Source organism: Bombina bombina, chromosome 2 (genome assembly GCF_027579735.1).
Source record: "Bombina bombina isolate aBomBom1 chromosome 2, aBomBom1.pri, whole genome shotgun sequence".
NCBI classification, from domain to species: Eukaryota; Metazoa; Chordata; class Amphibia; order Anura; family Bombinatoridae; genus Bombina; species Bombina bombina.
Window position 1 is genome coordinate 869,533,525 of NC_069500.1, and position 14,077 is coordinate 869,547,601.

Below are 14,077 nucleotides of genomic sequence, written 5' to 3' on the forward strand. Positions count from 1 at the left end.
AACAATATTAGATCAAGAAACTCTATTGAGTTTTGTTCTATTTTTGAAGTGAATTGTAAGTTAAAAGCATTATTGTTAATATGTTGTAAAAAATTGGTGGTGGTGGGGGTATCTCCTTCCCATATTAGTAGGATATCATCGATATATCTGCCCCACCAGATAATGTTTTGTTGGAAGGGGTTATTTTGGTGAATATAGGTATCTTCCCACATCCCCATATATAGGTTGGCGTAGCTAGGTGCCATGGTTGTACCCATAGCGGTTCCGCTGATTTGTAAGTAATAAGAGTTATTGAATTCGAAATAATTCTTTTCTAAAACAAATCTGATACATTCAATAATGAAATTTTGGTGTTCATTTGATAGATCTGTATCGTTTAGAATTTGTGTCATTGCAGCAATCCCCTTTTCATGAGGTATACTGGTGTATAGGGAAGACACATCCAGTGTCATCCATTGGTATGTGTCTTTCCATTTGATTTCTGTAATTTTAGCTATAGTGTCTGTAGAATCTCTTAGGTAAGATTTAAGATGTGGTACTAGTGGTTTTAGGTAAAAGTCTGCGTATTCGGAAATTCTGGCCGTCAGGGAGTCTATCCCTGAGACTATTGGCCGTCCCGGGGGATTAGCCTGGTCTTTGTGGATTTTTGGTAAGTGGTAAAAAATGGCTTTATTTGGAAATGCATGTGTTAAGTATTTGTGTTCATTTTTGTTCAGTAAGTTCAAATGATTTGCTGTGTCTATCATCGAATTATACTGTTTTTGAAATATGGTAGTCGGATCCCCTGATAGTTTTTTATATGTCTCAGGGTCATTTAGCAATCTGTTGGCCTCTGTGAGGTAGTCAGTTCTATTTTGTATGACCAGTCCTCCTCCCTTATCTGCTTCCCTCAGAACTATGTCTTTCATGTCTTTGATTGATTCTAAAGCTGCTTTTTCATGTTTCTTTAGATTATCTTTTTTGATTGAATAGTTTTCACAAAGTGATTGTAGATCCTTTTGTACTAACTCACTAAAGGTAGGGATGGCATTACCTTTGGATTGTGTCGGAAAGAATATAGAGGAGGGTTTGAGATTGGAGTGTTTTTTAGTTTGAATTTGTGTTTGAGTTACATTACTATTGTATAATTCCTCCAGCGTATTTAGTAAATCCAGATCTGTGTCTGAGATGTTTTTTAGAAAGTCAATGTTATCTTTTGCATTGAGTTTCTCGAAATGTCTACATAATGTGAGTTTTCTTATAAATTTGTTGAAGTCAATGTATAAATTGAAAGGATTGGGCCCTTTTGTAGGTGCAAAATTTAGTCCTTTTGACAGAATACCTAATTCATTTTCTGTGAAGGAATGGGACGACAGATTGAATATTTTTAGAAGCGGCTCTCCTGTTTGCCCCTTTTTGGGGTTCTGGGTTCTTCCTGTTCTTCCTCTGTTTCCCACCAATCTTCCTCCCCTTCCTCCTCTTCTACACCTTTTCTTTTCTTTGGGTTTCCCATTGACCACTGAGGTCTTAGATTTATGTTTTGATCTTCCCTTTGGTACTCTCTGGGTGGTGCTGTCCCTGTAGAATTTGGTGTAGTATCTGGGGGGTGGTTTCCTACCCATTCCCTTTCTAAAAAATGATGGTGTCCATTTGTTTGTGTTGTTCCTTTCTTGGTCATAGTTTTTCTATTTGTGTTTTGTTGATTGTGTTTTTGTTCTTGGTTTCTGTTTTGTTTATAATTATAGCTATGTGATCCTTTTTGGGAATTAACATGTTGTTTTTGATGATAATTCTGACATTCACATTTTACTGCAGTATTTTTATTGTATTCATAATATGAGGGATTATTTCTCATGTTTATGTTCCCTGTATATGGTGGTTGGTCGTATCTAAAATCTCATATTGTATTGGTTTGTCCCGTTATTTTGCCATGAGACCTTTTTTTGATGGAATTTATTTTTAGGGACTTGTGGATTCTGATAATTGTGTTGCCAATGTGTGCTTTTATTGTATGTGTAGTTCTGATTGGAGTATCTTCTCTGTGTGTTTTCTGAGTTGGAGGATGTATTTCTTGTATGTTGTTCTCTAGTGTTTTTGTTTGATGTGTTGGTGATAATATTTTTTTCATTGTGGTTGACTCTCAAGTGATGAGTGTCATTTGTTTTTGTTTTGGTAGAATTTGGAAAGGTGAATTTACCCTTTGAAGTGGATTGTTCTGGGGTGTTGGTGTTTTCCCATACCTCCATATCTTTATCTGTTTCTAAGTCAAATTTGTTTTCATCAGTGATCTCTTGCATTTCTAAGTAGTCTCTGAGAATTTTTTTCTTTTTTTTAACTTCAATGGTATGTTCAAATTTTTGTATTCTCTCTTTATTTCTTTCATCTAGTTCTTTGAAAGTTATGTCTCCCTTGTGTGATTCTAAAAGTTTTTTCATATCTTGTATTTCTAATGTCAGTTTGTCCACTTTGTGGTTTCTGTATCTGATTGCTATATTCATTAGAACGTAAGATGCTTCCTCCAGAGCGGTGTCCCACTCTGTGAGGTACTCTATATCTTCTGGTTCAAAAACAGCAGATTTATAGAGTTTCAGACCTTTTGGTACTACTTTATATTTTATGTATCTTTCCAAGTTAACACTGTCATGCCAGTGGGTAAGTTGTTTTTTGCTAAATTTTTCTATTTTGTCAAAGACTTCTCTAGGGTCCATGTTGTGTTCAATTACGTTTTTACTGTCTTCGTCTAGATTGATTGAAAGTTTTTTGACCTTGGTTTTGGGATCAAAGTAATTACCAAATTCAAAATTTGTAATCTCCATATTATTGTTAATAGTAGTACTATTTATACTTTATGTGTAGTTTAGGTATGAAAGTGTTGTGTTTGAGCTGCTGGTTGGGGTATAGCACCTATGTAGGTGATATAAAGTATGTTAGAAAAAAGGAGGGGCACCTGCGCTAAAAACTTTAACACTTTGTGAGAAATTGCTGTTTTGCAACAATAGTAGTAGTAGTGATATATATGCGTGCTGCCACTGATACAGTGTACCCGTGTCACTGTTAAGAATGTGGATAGGAAAGAGGAAATCAAGAGGGCGCACAGCTTGGCACTAGAATAGATATTAGCTATATGTAGAGTAAGTTTGTTACTTTCTAAACAGTGATGTTATCGTAGTGGAATACAGGAAGAGGGCATAAAAAATAATATATAATAATAATGTCCTTAGTTTGTTATTGTAAAAAAGTTCAGTATTATACTTTAGAATATTCGACACTTCTTTGTCTGAGGTAAGTCCAGAGGTAACCTCAATCATATGAGGTAAGTTGTAGACTTGTTTGGGTTAGAGATGTTTCTTTGGCTCTTGTCCGGTCGATTTGGCTTTGTTCTTTACTGAAGGAATCTTTCTTTTGGTGGAACCCTTAGGATCTTTGTTTCCAGGGGACTCCTAGCAGCGGTAAGTTGTTTTGAATGAAAATCCTGGACTCTCTGGTATCCTTTGTTGAAAGGCAATGGAAAATCCTGGACTCTCTTTATCCTCTTGGTGATGAGAATCTGGGTTGTCTCAGGTGTTCATATCGGTTGAGATGGAATGAGAAAAGAAAACAAGAATATAGTGTAATAACGTTTAAAAAAAGAGCTCTTTTTATTAGAACTAAGTAAATGTGCTTACATCAAATGCCAAACAAAAGTACCAAAAAAATAGGTATGGTTACAACTTTCAATGAAGCAGCCCCAGAAATTAGAAAAATACTGAAAAAATATTGGCCAATGCTAGAGCAAGACAAATTCCTGAAAAACAGCATAGGCTCTGCACCAAAGAAACTAATTGACAACTCCCTTAAGAAAGCGCAAAGACTAGATAGAACACAACTTCTGACTGCAAAAAAAGATATAGAGAAACCAAACAAAAGTACCAAAAAAATAGGTATGGTTACAACTTTCAATGAAGCAGCCCCAGAAATTAGAAAAATACTGAAAAAATATTGGCCAATACTAGAGCAAGACAAATTCCTGAAAAACAGCATAGGCTCTGCACCAAAGATTACATTTAGAAAGAACAGATGCCTAAAACAACTATTGGCACCCAGCAGACTCAAAGACACCACCAAGAAAACAAATTGGTTATCCACAAACACAAAAGGTTTTTTTAAGTGCAACAGGGCCAATTGCAAGAGCTGTGAACATGCTTATGAAAGCAAAAAAGCAACAAAAATAATTCAATCAAAAACTTTTCCTTCAAAAAAATGTGAAATAAATACCCTCACTAACTGTAAAAGCACCTATGAAGTATATCTACTAGAGTGCACTTGCAATCTACAATACATTTGGCGTACCAAACGCCCATATAAGAAAAGACTGCTTGAACATCTGAAAAACATAGAGGCAGGCTATAAGGGCCATAGTGTTTCGAGACATTTCAAAAAAATTCACAATAAAGATCCAAAAACACTCAGAGGCACAATTTTAGAACAAATTCAAATACCACGTAGAGGAGGAGACAGGTTCCTTAAGCTTCGCCAGAGAGAAACCTTCTGGATTCACTATATGGGCACAATGAGCCCTATGGGATTAAATGAAGATATAGATCTGGCAGCATTTTTATAGAAATCTTTTAAAAATCAGCCACAATAATCAGCAATTTATGTTTAGCCATAGAAAAAGACAATTAATAGGTATCAAACGTACATTAACACTACCAGTAAACTGAAAATCTAAGGCTAATACACTTTATACCTCCCATACCTCCACCTTTGTCTAAAATTAGTTACCAATAAACTTCAAAGAAATAAATTCAGAATAAAATTGTTTAATTCCAACACTGGGCCATAAACATTAAATCACGTTATTATTATGTATTATTTTCTAGTTAACGTTCTCCTAATCAACATCTAAGCAAAAGAAAAGATCTTATTACTTTCTAGGGCTTTAAGCATACGCTCAAGTAGCAATACTAAGATTGACTGGAAAATAGGAGAGACTTTAGGACCTAGCAGACACTGACTACAATTCCCATAAGTCTACTAAGCATGGTCACTATGACAACCGACACGCTGACACGTCTGATGTCATTACAACTTAGCCGCAATTGGACAATTAGGAAAAAACACGCCCATCGCAGACCTTTAAATTCTAACGATGCCGACTTCTGTCCATTCCACTTTTTACCTCTGATGAAGAAGTGACTGATCACTTCGAAACGCGTACGGATTATCTAAAGGTGGGCGGACATCCTTTTGCTACATTGCGGCACGGCATCATACTTAAACAAACGGGTAACAGAACTTTTGAGCTATTGTACCCACTATTTCTCATATGCCTCTGTGAGCATATCCCGCTGTGTATCATACCTCAGATCGGCAGGTATCACATACGCACATTTTGAATCCACCAACTGACTACTTAGGCGTTTTAGCCTAATAGCATTAAAATACATTGGTTTTACTGACCACATAATACAGCCAGCAGATTGAGCTGTGTAAAAGAACCACACAAAGTGGTCAGCTATCGGTCTCACACTAGCAGGCTGAACTGCATAAAAGATTCACATACTGCATTGGGCAAACTTTGCACTACAGCCAACCAGAGAACTGACCAGGAGATCGAAATACTTATTACATGTCTATTACTTACCTCATACTCTGATTGAGGGCATTTGATGTAAGCACATTTACTTAGTTCTAATAAAAAGAGCTCTTTTTTAAAACGTTATTACACTATATTCTTGTTTTCTTTTCTCATTCCATCTCAACCGATATGAACACCTGAGACAACCCAGATTCTCATCACCAAAAGGATAAAGAGAGTCCAGGATTTTCCATTGCCTTTCAACAACCGATACCAGAGAGTCCAGGATTTTCATTCAAAACAACTTACCGCTGCTAGGAGTCCCCTGGAAACAAAGATCCTAAGGGTTCCACCAAAAGAAAGATTCCTTCAGTAAAGAACAAAGCCAAATCGACCGGACAAGAGCCAAAGAAACATCTCTAACCCAAACAAGTCTACAACTTACCTCATATGATTGAGGTTACCTCTGGTAAGCACAAAATCACTTACCTCAGACAAAGAAGTGTCGAATATTCTAAAGTATAATACTGAACTTTTTTACAATAACAAACTAAGGACATTATTGTTATATATTATTTTTTATGCCCTCTTCCTGTATTCCACTACGATAACATCACTGTTTAGAAAGTAACAAACTTACTCTACATATAGCTAATATCTATTCTAGTGCCAAGCTGTGCGCCCTCTTGATTTCCTCTTTCCTATCCACATTCTTAACAGTGACACGGGTACACTGTATCAGTGGCAGCACGCATATATATCACTACTACTACTATTGTTGCAAAACAGCAATTTCTCACAAAGTGTTAAAGTTTTTAGCGCAGGTGCCCCTCCTTTTTTCTAACATTAGATATTGTATTACCTACTAATTTTCTGCATAGATTGCAAGATGCTTGGTCACAGGAAACAGGAACAAGCAATAGTAAACTAAAACAAACTATACAAACTAGTATAGCTGATGTTCAGACAAGAGCCAAGTACTGAAAAGCCCACTTCAGGGGCAAGGACTGTAGTGCCCACTTCTGAGCCAAGCAAAGGGAATGCCCACTACTTGTTGAAGCAAAAGGGATTACCCACTTCTGGGCCAAGCAAAGGGGAGTGCACATTTCTGGGCCAAGCAAAGGAGAGTGCTCTCTTATGGGCCAAACATAGGGAATGCCCAACCCTGGGCCAAGCAAAGGAGAGTGCCCGCTCCTGGGCCAAACAAAGGGAATGGCCACTCCTGGGCAAAGCAAAGGGAAGTGCCCACTTCAAGAAAATGAATACAAGGGTGCTGAATACAAGCTGCAAGCAGCAATAAGCAGAGGCAATGTTGGAGACAGAGCAAAAAGGCACAGCAGGCAATAAGGTACAGCACCTTGGAAACTGCAACAGAGAAAGTCCAAGCAAAAATACTAACTGTGCCAAATGCAGAGTCAAAGCCAGGATAGTCCAATATTCAAAGGCAGGCAGCAAGTATCCAGACAGGCAGGGTCACATGCAGGAAATCCAGACACAAACAGGAACAGACTCTAATGCCAGAGCAAGGAGTAAAGACATAGAGGCCCATTTATCAAGCTCCGTATGGAGTTTGTGGGCCCGTGTTGCTGGCGAGTCTAAAGACCGCTGCTCCATAACCTGTCCACTTGCACTGAGCAGGAGGACAGGAATTGCCACAATTCAACCCGATCGAGTACGATCCGGTTGATTGACACCTCCCTGCTGGCGGCCAATCTGGCCGCAAGTCTGCAGGGGGCGCTGTTGCACCGGCAGCTCTTGTGAGCTGCTGGTGCAATGCTGAATACGGAGAGCGTATTGCTCTCTGCATTCAGCAAGGTCTTGCGGACCTGATCCGCACTGTCGGATTAGGTCAGCAAGACCTTTAATAAATAGGCCTCATAGGCTGCTCAAAACATAGTCAGAGCACTTATCGGATTGGCTAGCATCCAGAGGGGGTGGGGCAGGGAGACACACATGCTGATGATAATATTCTTCCACAAACCCCTGCAAGAAAACATCCACGTAGGACACAGCGGCTTTGGATGGTAACTGTAACTTCCAATAACAAAGTATCTGCTCTTAAGTGCCTACCAGCACGCAAGATACCTTTTGAAGAGTGGTGTGCGGATAGTTTAGCTTTGTCCAATCTCCAAATACAAAGAGTCTATGACCCTGCTGTGCGATGGATTAGTCTGTCCTGTGATACCCTGTTAGACTGTGCTAGCCTTGTTTCCAATTCTGTCAGTCTCTGCCAGCGTGGCCTGCAGTCATTAATTAATCACTCGTGCAAAGGGTGACAGATCCCAACAGTAATTCAAAATAAAGAATATAGCTCCAGCTACAAATGGATATAGAAATATCAAGGGTTGCAACTTACAGTTACCATCCGAAGCCGCTCCGCTAAAGAACGAATCAGGAGGCTGATCCAGGACAGCGCCCATAAAGGTGACGTCACCCCGCTATGGCGGTAACTTTACTTACAGAGACTTCTGAGTACACACAGCCTGGGGGTAAGCCTGCGGTTGCTCGCATTCTGACACTAAGTATTTTCTTTTGGAACTCTCTCCCTTGAAACGTTAAGCTTGGACTGAGTCAAGTTCTAAATGGTTCTACATTAACGGCTTTTACCATATACTCACACAGTTTTTTATGTGGTGGCAACCTAGCTCTATTTTTAACGGAGACGTCCGTTTTTATTAATGTAATTTTATAGATAGGCATTTTTATTATTGTGTTTTATTTTGTTTATTAAATTTGTCATAGCCATATTTATATATTTATTATTGTTTGGTCTTCATTTATTATAAATTATCAGTATAACACGTAGTGATTTAGGCCACTTAGCACATTAATTAAAGGGATACACCTGGCACCTTTACTAGTCCTTGTTCTTATTATCACATTTACAGAATTGTGGCTTTACTTTGAGCTATAATGTTTGCTTCACCTTTAGCTGCAGCGCTCCTGTTTTTGCTATTTTGTATTATATTCTTCTATGTGCACTTGGTTAAACAAGATCTTGTTAGAGCGAGTATGGTTTTTTGCAGTTTGCTCGCTCTATTAAAGGCTATGGGAGAATACATTAACATAGACTTTTTGCACGTGTCAGGTTTTCGCTTACGCGCAAACTTTTTAGTTTCAACTCATAAAACGAGTGCAACCCAACGAGCGCAAAAAGTCTACATCTAGTGAGGTTATCGCATAAGCAGGAGCGAAAAATAGCGCTCCACGCGTAATCTAGCCCTATATATCTGAAGATAGCTAGGTGTATTTAAAAAATTAACCCTTGGTTTAATGAACAAATTATACCATATATGACACATTGTACAAACAATTACTGAAGTATAAAACAATTAGTGCATTTTGAAAACTATATATTAGGAAGTATATAGTTTAGCAATACCAAACAAAGGGGTTGATCAACATATTGTGCTTGTTTTTGGCATACAATGGTTTCTGAGGACCGTGGTGCAAAATATTTTTTGGGGAGTTCCCAACTATACCTCAATATTAAGCAATAGTAATAATATACATTCTGCTCTGTGTAATGATTTTGAGTATAGATGTTAGATAGTTAGATAGATAGATAGATAGATAGATAGATAGATAGGTAGACCTAACCTGCTTTAAGATTGTACACATTCTGCACACTCCTATGTATAGACCAGCTGCTATGTCCCCCTCAGCATTTGGGCCCTGGTGCCACTGCACCTGCTGCACCAATGATAGTTCTGACCCTGATCACAATTAAAAAATGCTTCTGCCAATAATAACCCTGATGCTCTGTTACCTCAGAAATGCAACACAAGAACAATAGCTGCATTTTTGATCGCGATTTGATTTTGTAAACCAAAAATAAATGTGCATGATTATCGATAAACAAAATGGTGATTTTGTTGGTTTAGTTTTTATAACAGAGATTGAAGGGCCTGTATGTTGATCTATCCACTTTAATAGTGTGTAGTGTAGTGATGCTAATAGTTAACATATATGCATTTAACTTGTGCTATGTGTGTGTTTTTAAATGGATATTATACACTTTGAGATGGTAATATAAAATTATATATTTAATATATAAAAAAAAACCTTTCAAAATAAACTTTCATTATTTATTTTGTCACCTTTTCCTGTAATTCCATTCTAAAAAATTGTTCTTTTTTGTTTTGTTAAAAATGGAAGTGTATAACACTGTTATATTCCACAGAGCCATTGGCTGAACACTCTAGTGACCTATTTATAACTGTCCCTAATTGGCCACAGCAGAGAAGGTAACCTAAGTTACAACATGGCAGCTCCCATTGTTTTATAGACACTAACATTTTACACTTTGTCACTATTTAAACAACTAACGAAAGTTTTAAAAAATACAACTACATGTTATTCTCAGACTATTTTTTTTATATGAATGCATCATTCTATCTAGCATTTATTTAGTGTTTAATGTCTCTTTAAGGGATTTGAACACGGGTTACACGTTTAGCAGGCAAGTTTTTTTTTTGGGAGGGGTAGTTATGGATAACTTAAAGTCTTTTTATTCTTATTCTAAAGTTCTTATTAATTCTTTTAAAACTGTGATTTATTTTGCAGGCAGTGTTTGTATATTATTGCTTCCTAAGGTTATCCAGTATGGTAGGGTAATGTCAGCGCATGCACAAAACCAATGTTCCATTATTATTATTTTTTGTAGTACTTGGTAATGAGTGGAGAAATGTCTGGGGGTTTATCAAGTTCTTTTAGCTGTGGTATTTAATAAATGTTGACATTGAGGCCCATTTATCAAGCTCCGTATGGAGCTTGAGGGCCCGTGTTTCTGGTCGAGCCTGCAGGCTCACCAGAAACAGCAGTTATGACGCAGCTCCATAACCCTGTCCGCCTACTCTGAGCAGGCGGACAGGAATCGCCACAATTCAACCCGATTGAGTACGATCGGGTTGATTTACACCCCCTGCTGGTGGCCGATTGGCCACAAATCTGCAGGGGGCGGCATTGCACCAGCAGCTCACAAGAGCTGCTGGTGCAATGCTGAATACGGAGAGCGTATTGCTCTCCGCATTCAGCGAGGTCTGTCGGACCTGATCCGCACTGTCGGATCAGGTCCGACAGACTTTTGATAAATAGGCCTCATTGTATCAATACAAAAAATGGCTCAGCTACAGCTGTTAGCATGCAGATAATTATCATAAAATAGATTAATATCAACCCCAATATTTGTTATTATAATAAGAACAATTCTGTCACATCTGCTTCTAGAGCCCTTGGAATCAGCTCTCCAGTTGTAGGAAGTAATTGTAAATCAAGTCTCCCAAATAAGGGTAAATAAATTAAAGGGCAAATTTAATCACATGATATTGCAGTAATAGTCCTGTGTAATAAAGATTAAATAAACAGTTATGTATAAAGAAATGTATCAATGAGAAAAAGATCCTGTATGTACTTGGTTATCTAAAGTATGACTATATGCTCCTTCCCATTATAGAGTCATCTAATCTTAACCTCTTCTGGAATGGATATTTTTTTCTGCTCACCCCTTGGGGCCTATCTATCAAGTTCGGAATGGAGCTTGAGGCCCTGTGTTTCTGGCAAGCCTGCAGGCTCGACAGAAACAGCAGTTATGAAGCAGCGGTCTTAAGACTCCATTGAGTACGATTGGGTTGATTGACATCCCCTGCTGGCGGCTGATTGGCCACGAGTCTGCAGGGGGCGGCGTTGCACCAGCAACTCACAAGAGCTGCTGGTGCAATGCTGAATACGGAGAGCGTATTGCTCTCCGCATTCAGCGATGTCTGTCGGACCTGATCCGCACTGTTGGATCAGGTCCGACAGACATTTGATAAATTGGCCTCCATGTGTTGTCTGGTCTCACCTTTCAAATATTTGTTTCAGTGATTGGTTTAGCATTCATTATAATACCATACTTATAAATAGGTATTTATCATGAAAACATTTCTCACAATCAGTATATATTCCCTACTGCAAGATGGTGCCATAAATTCCATGAATTGCCATAAATTCTCTTTTATTTTGAATTTATATACTTGAGTGGATCTGGCACTAGAGCAGGGCTTTTCAAAGTCTTAGGTGGTAGGCCTCCCTTCTAAAGAGATTTAGAAGACAGTGCCCCCTTCACAATAGATGTTACAATTTTCTTTAAATAGAAAAAGCAAAGTAATATTTATGTTTTGTTTTAATTTAGGGAATTTGCATCTGATCCAAGGTTCACACACAGCTCTCAATAGTTGATAATGCTCAACCAAAAATGTGCTTCACTCACTTTTCAATTTGAACTTTGTTACGCCTTTGTTAAACGCATTACTGATCAAAACAAAATTCATTAAAATTATGGGGGGAGATAAAAAACTGAAGTTAAAATCCTCCATGTCTCAAAATTAAATCAATGTAAATATTTGCATAGGAAATTAGCACATCTAGGCAAGAATCCCCGCTTGCTTTTTCCCCAGAAATAACTCATATACAATGTAACCAATGCACAAGAGAATTCTGGTAAATTATGCAAAACAACAAACACAACGCAGTCTCTGAGCTATTTCTTCCTCAGTGTCTGTCTTCCACCTGTATCCTGCCCTTTGCTTTATTCCCACCATGACAAGTGTCATTATTGTCTCTTAAAAATCATTCTGTGTTATGCCAAAGTCAGCTGCCGCTTGTGGTTTCCATAGGATAGTGCAAAGCGTCACTGCTCCCGCGCCTCCCCTTACAATCTGAAAACCACTGCGCTAGAGATTACCTTCTTATGCTTGTAACTCTCTTCAATTTCTCAAAGCTAAAGCTTTCATTGGTTTGAGAACAGTATGCAGGTATTTGTTTTGCCTTGTTTGTAAAATGCAGCTGAATTTTCTCCTTGCAGCCACGAAATAGAGATTTCTACACAGTCTTTATCTCTATATTTACTTTGCTGTTCATAGTTTTTACGTATATAATAGGAACAAATTAACAACATTATTTCTTTTCTTTTTTTTCCTCAGCCAAAATTTACAGATGAATGCAAATTCATGGAGAGATATCAAGAGAACAGCTACAATACCTATGCCTCAGCCATTTACAAGACTGAAAAGACAGGACGGAAGTGGTATGTAGCTCTGAATAAAAGAGGCAAAGCAAAACGTGGTTGTAGCCCAAGAGTAAAACCTCAACATATATCCACCCACTTCCTGCCAAGGATCCAGCAATCAGAGTCACCGGAACTTTCATTCACAGTTACAGAACCAGAAAAGAAAAAGACTGTGATTTCAGTTGCCAAACCAAAACCTGTATTGCTTCCACCAAAAAAGAACAGCAGCCCTGTTAGATATAGATTGAAGTTTCGCTTTGGATAATTGAACTTTTTGTATGGACCCTTACAAGCTGCGGGACCTGTGGAAGAATCTATAGTACAACTTACAGCTTTATGGGTAGTTGGCCATGAGTTACAAGACAGTGGACCACTGCTATGTAGTATCCAATAATATTTTAGAGATATTAAAGGGACAGGCAACACTAAGATTGTAATTGTTTAAACAGATAGATAACGCCTTTACTTACCATTTCCACAGCTTTGCACAACCAACATTGTTGTATTAATATACTTTTTAACATTTAAACATCTACATTTCTGTCTGTTTCCACTACAGACAGCCTCTTGTCACATGATTTTTTATTTGCTTTTCACAACAGGAGACTGCTAGTTCATGTGGGCCATATAAATAACATTGTGCTCACCCCCGTGAAGTTATTTGAGTCAGCACAACACAGCATTAATTGGCTAAGATGCAAGTCAATAGATAATAAATAAAAAGTCATGTGATCAGGGGGATGTCAGAAGATGCTTAGATACAAGGTAATCACAGAGGTAAAAAGTATATTAATATAACTGTGTTGTTTATGCAAAACTGGGGAATGGGTAATAAAGGAATTATCTATCTTTTAAAACAATAAAAATTCTGGTGTAGACTGTCCCTTTAAAAACAAACTTAAAAAAAAAAAGTCTATATGGCATCCGGAGTGGGTATATTTCTTTATTACTTAAGTCTTCCACAATTTTATACTGTTTTGAGTTTCAGCTTTATAATATACCAAAAAAATGTCTACACATAAAAAAGTAAGAAATATTTATATCTTGAATATAGAAATATTAATGGCATCTAAAGTGACAAGACCTCAATATAGGCATTGACAGCAAAGATTTTAATTTGAATTGCTGTTACATGTTCTTATTGGGGAAGGGTTAAAGGGATATTGTACTCAAAACAATTATGAAAGAGCAGAAATTAAAAATTGTTCATGCATGAAACAGATTAATTAAAGTGAAGGTGAATTTCGATGAATTAGTGCCCAGTGTTTAATAATCCTTTTAAAAACAAGGGCACTTTAATTCATCAAAATTGACATTTCACTTGTTTTCTTCTAAAACTTACCTTTTAATCCTGACAGCCGCTGCAGCGCTTCCTCCGCCCATCGCAAGCCCTCTTCGCGGGTTCAAAATGACCAATCCGGCTTCCTCCAATCACGACGTTGCCTCAGGCCATGATCCCCCCGGGGGGAAAGTCATGATTGGAGGAAGCC

The 14,077-nt window shown here is 37.8% G+C and overlaps 1 protein-coding gene across 1 annotated transcript in view; it reads left to right on the forward strand.

Moving 5' to 3' along the window:
• FGF5 (fibroblast growth factor 5) overlaps positions 1–13,839 on the forward strand; it is a 96,497-nt gene extending 82,658 nt beyond the window's left edge. Inside the window, exon 3 of the mRNA XM_053700131.1 lies at positions 12,502–13,839. Coding sequence (XP_053556106.1) covers positions 12,502–12,852 — 351 coding nt within the window. The 3' untranslated portion in view covers positions 12,853–13,839. The remainder of the gene's footprint in view (positions 1–12,501) is intronic.
• Positions 13,840–14,077: the final 238 nt, after the last annotated feature.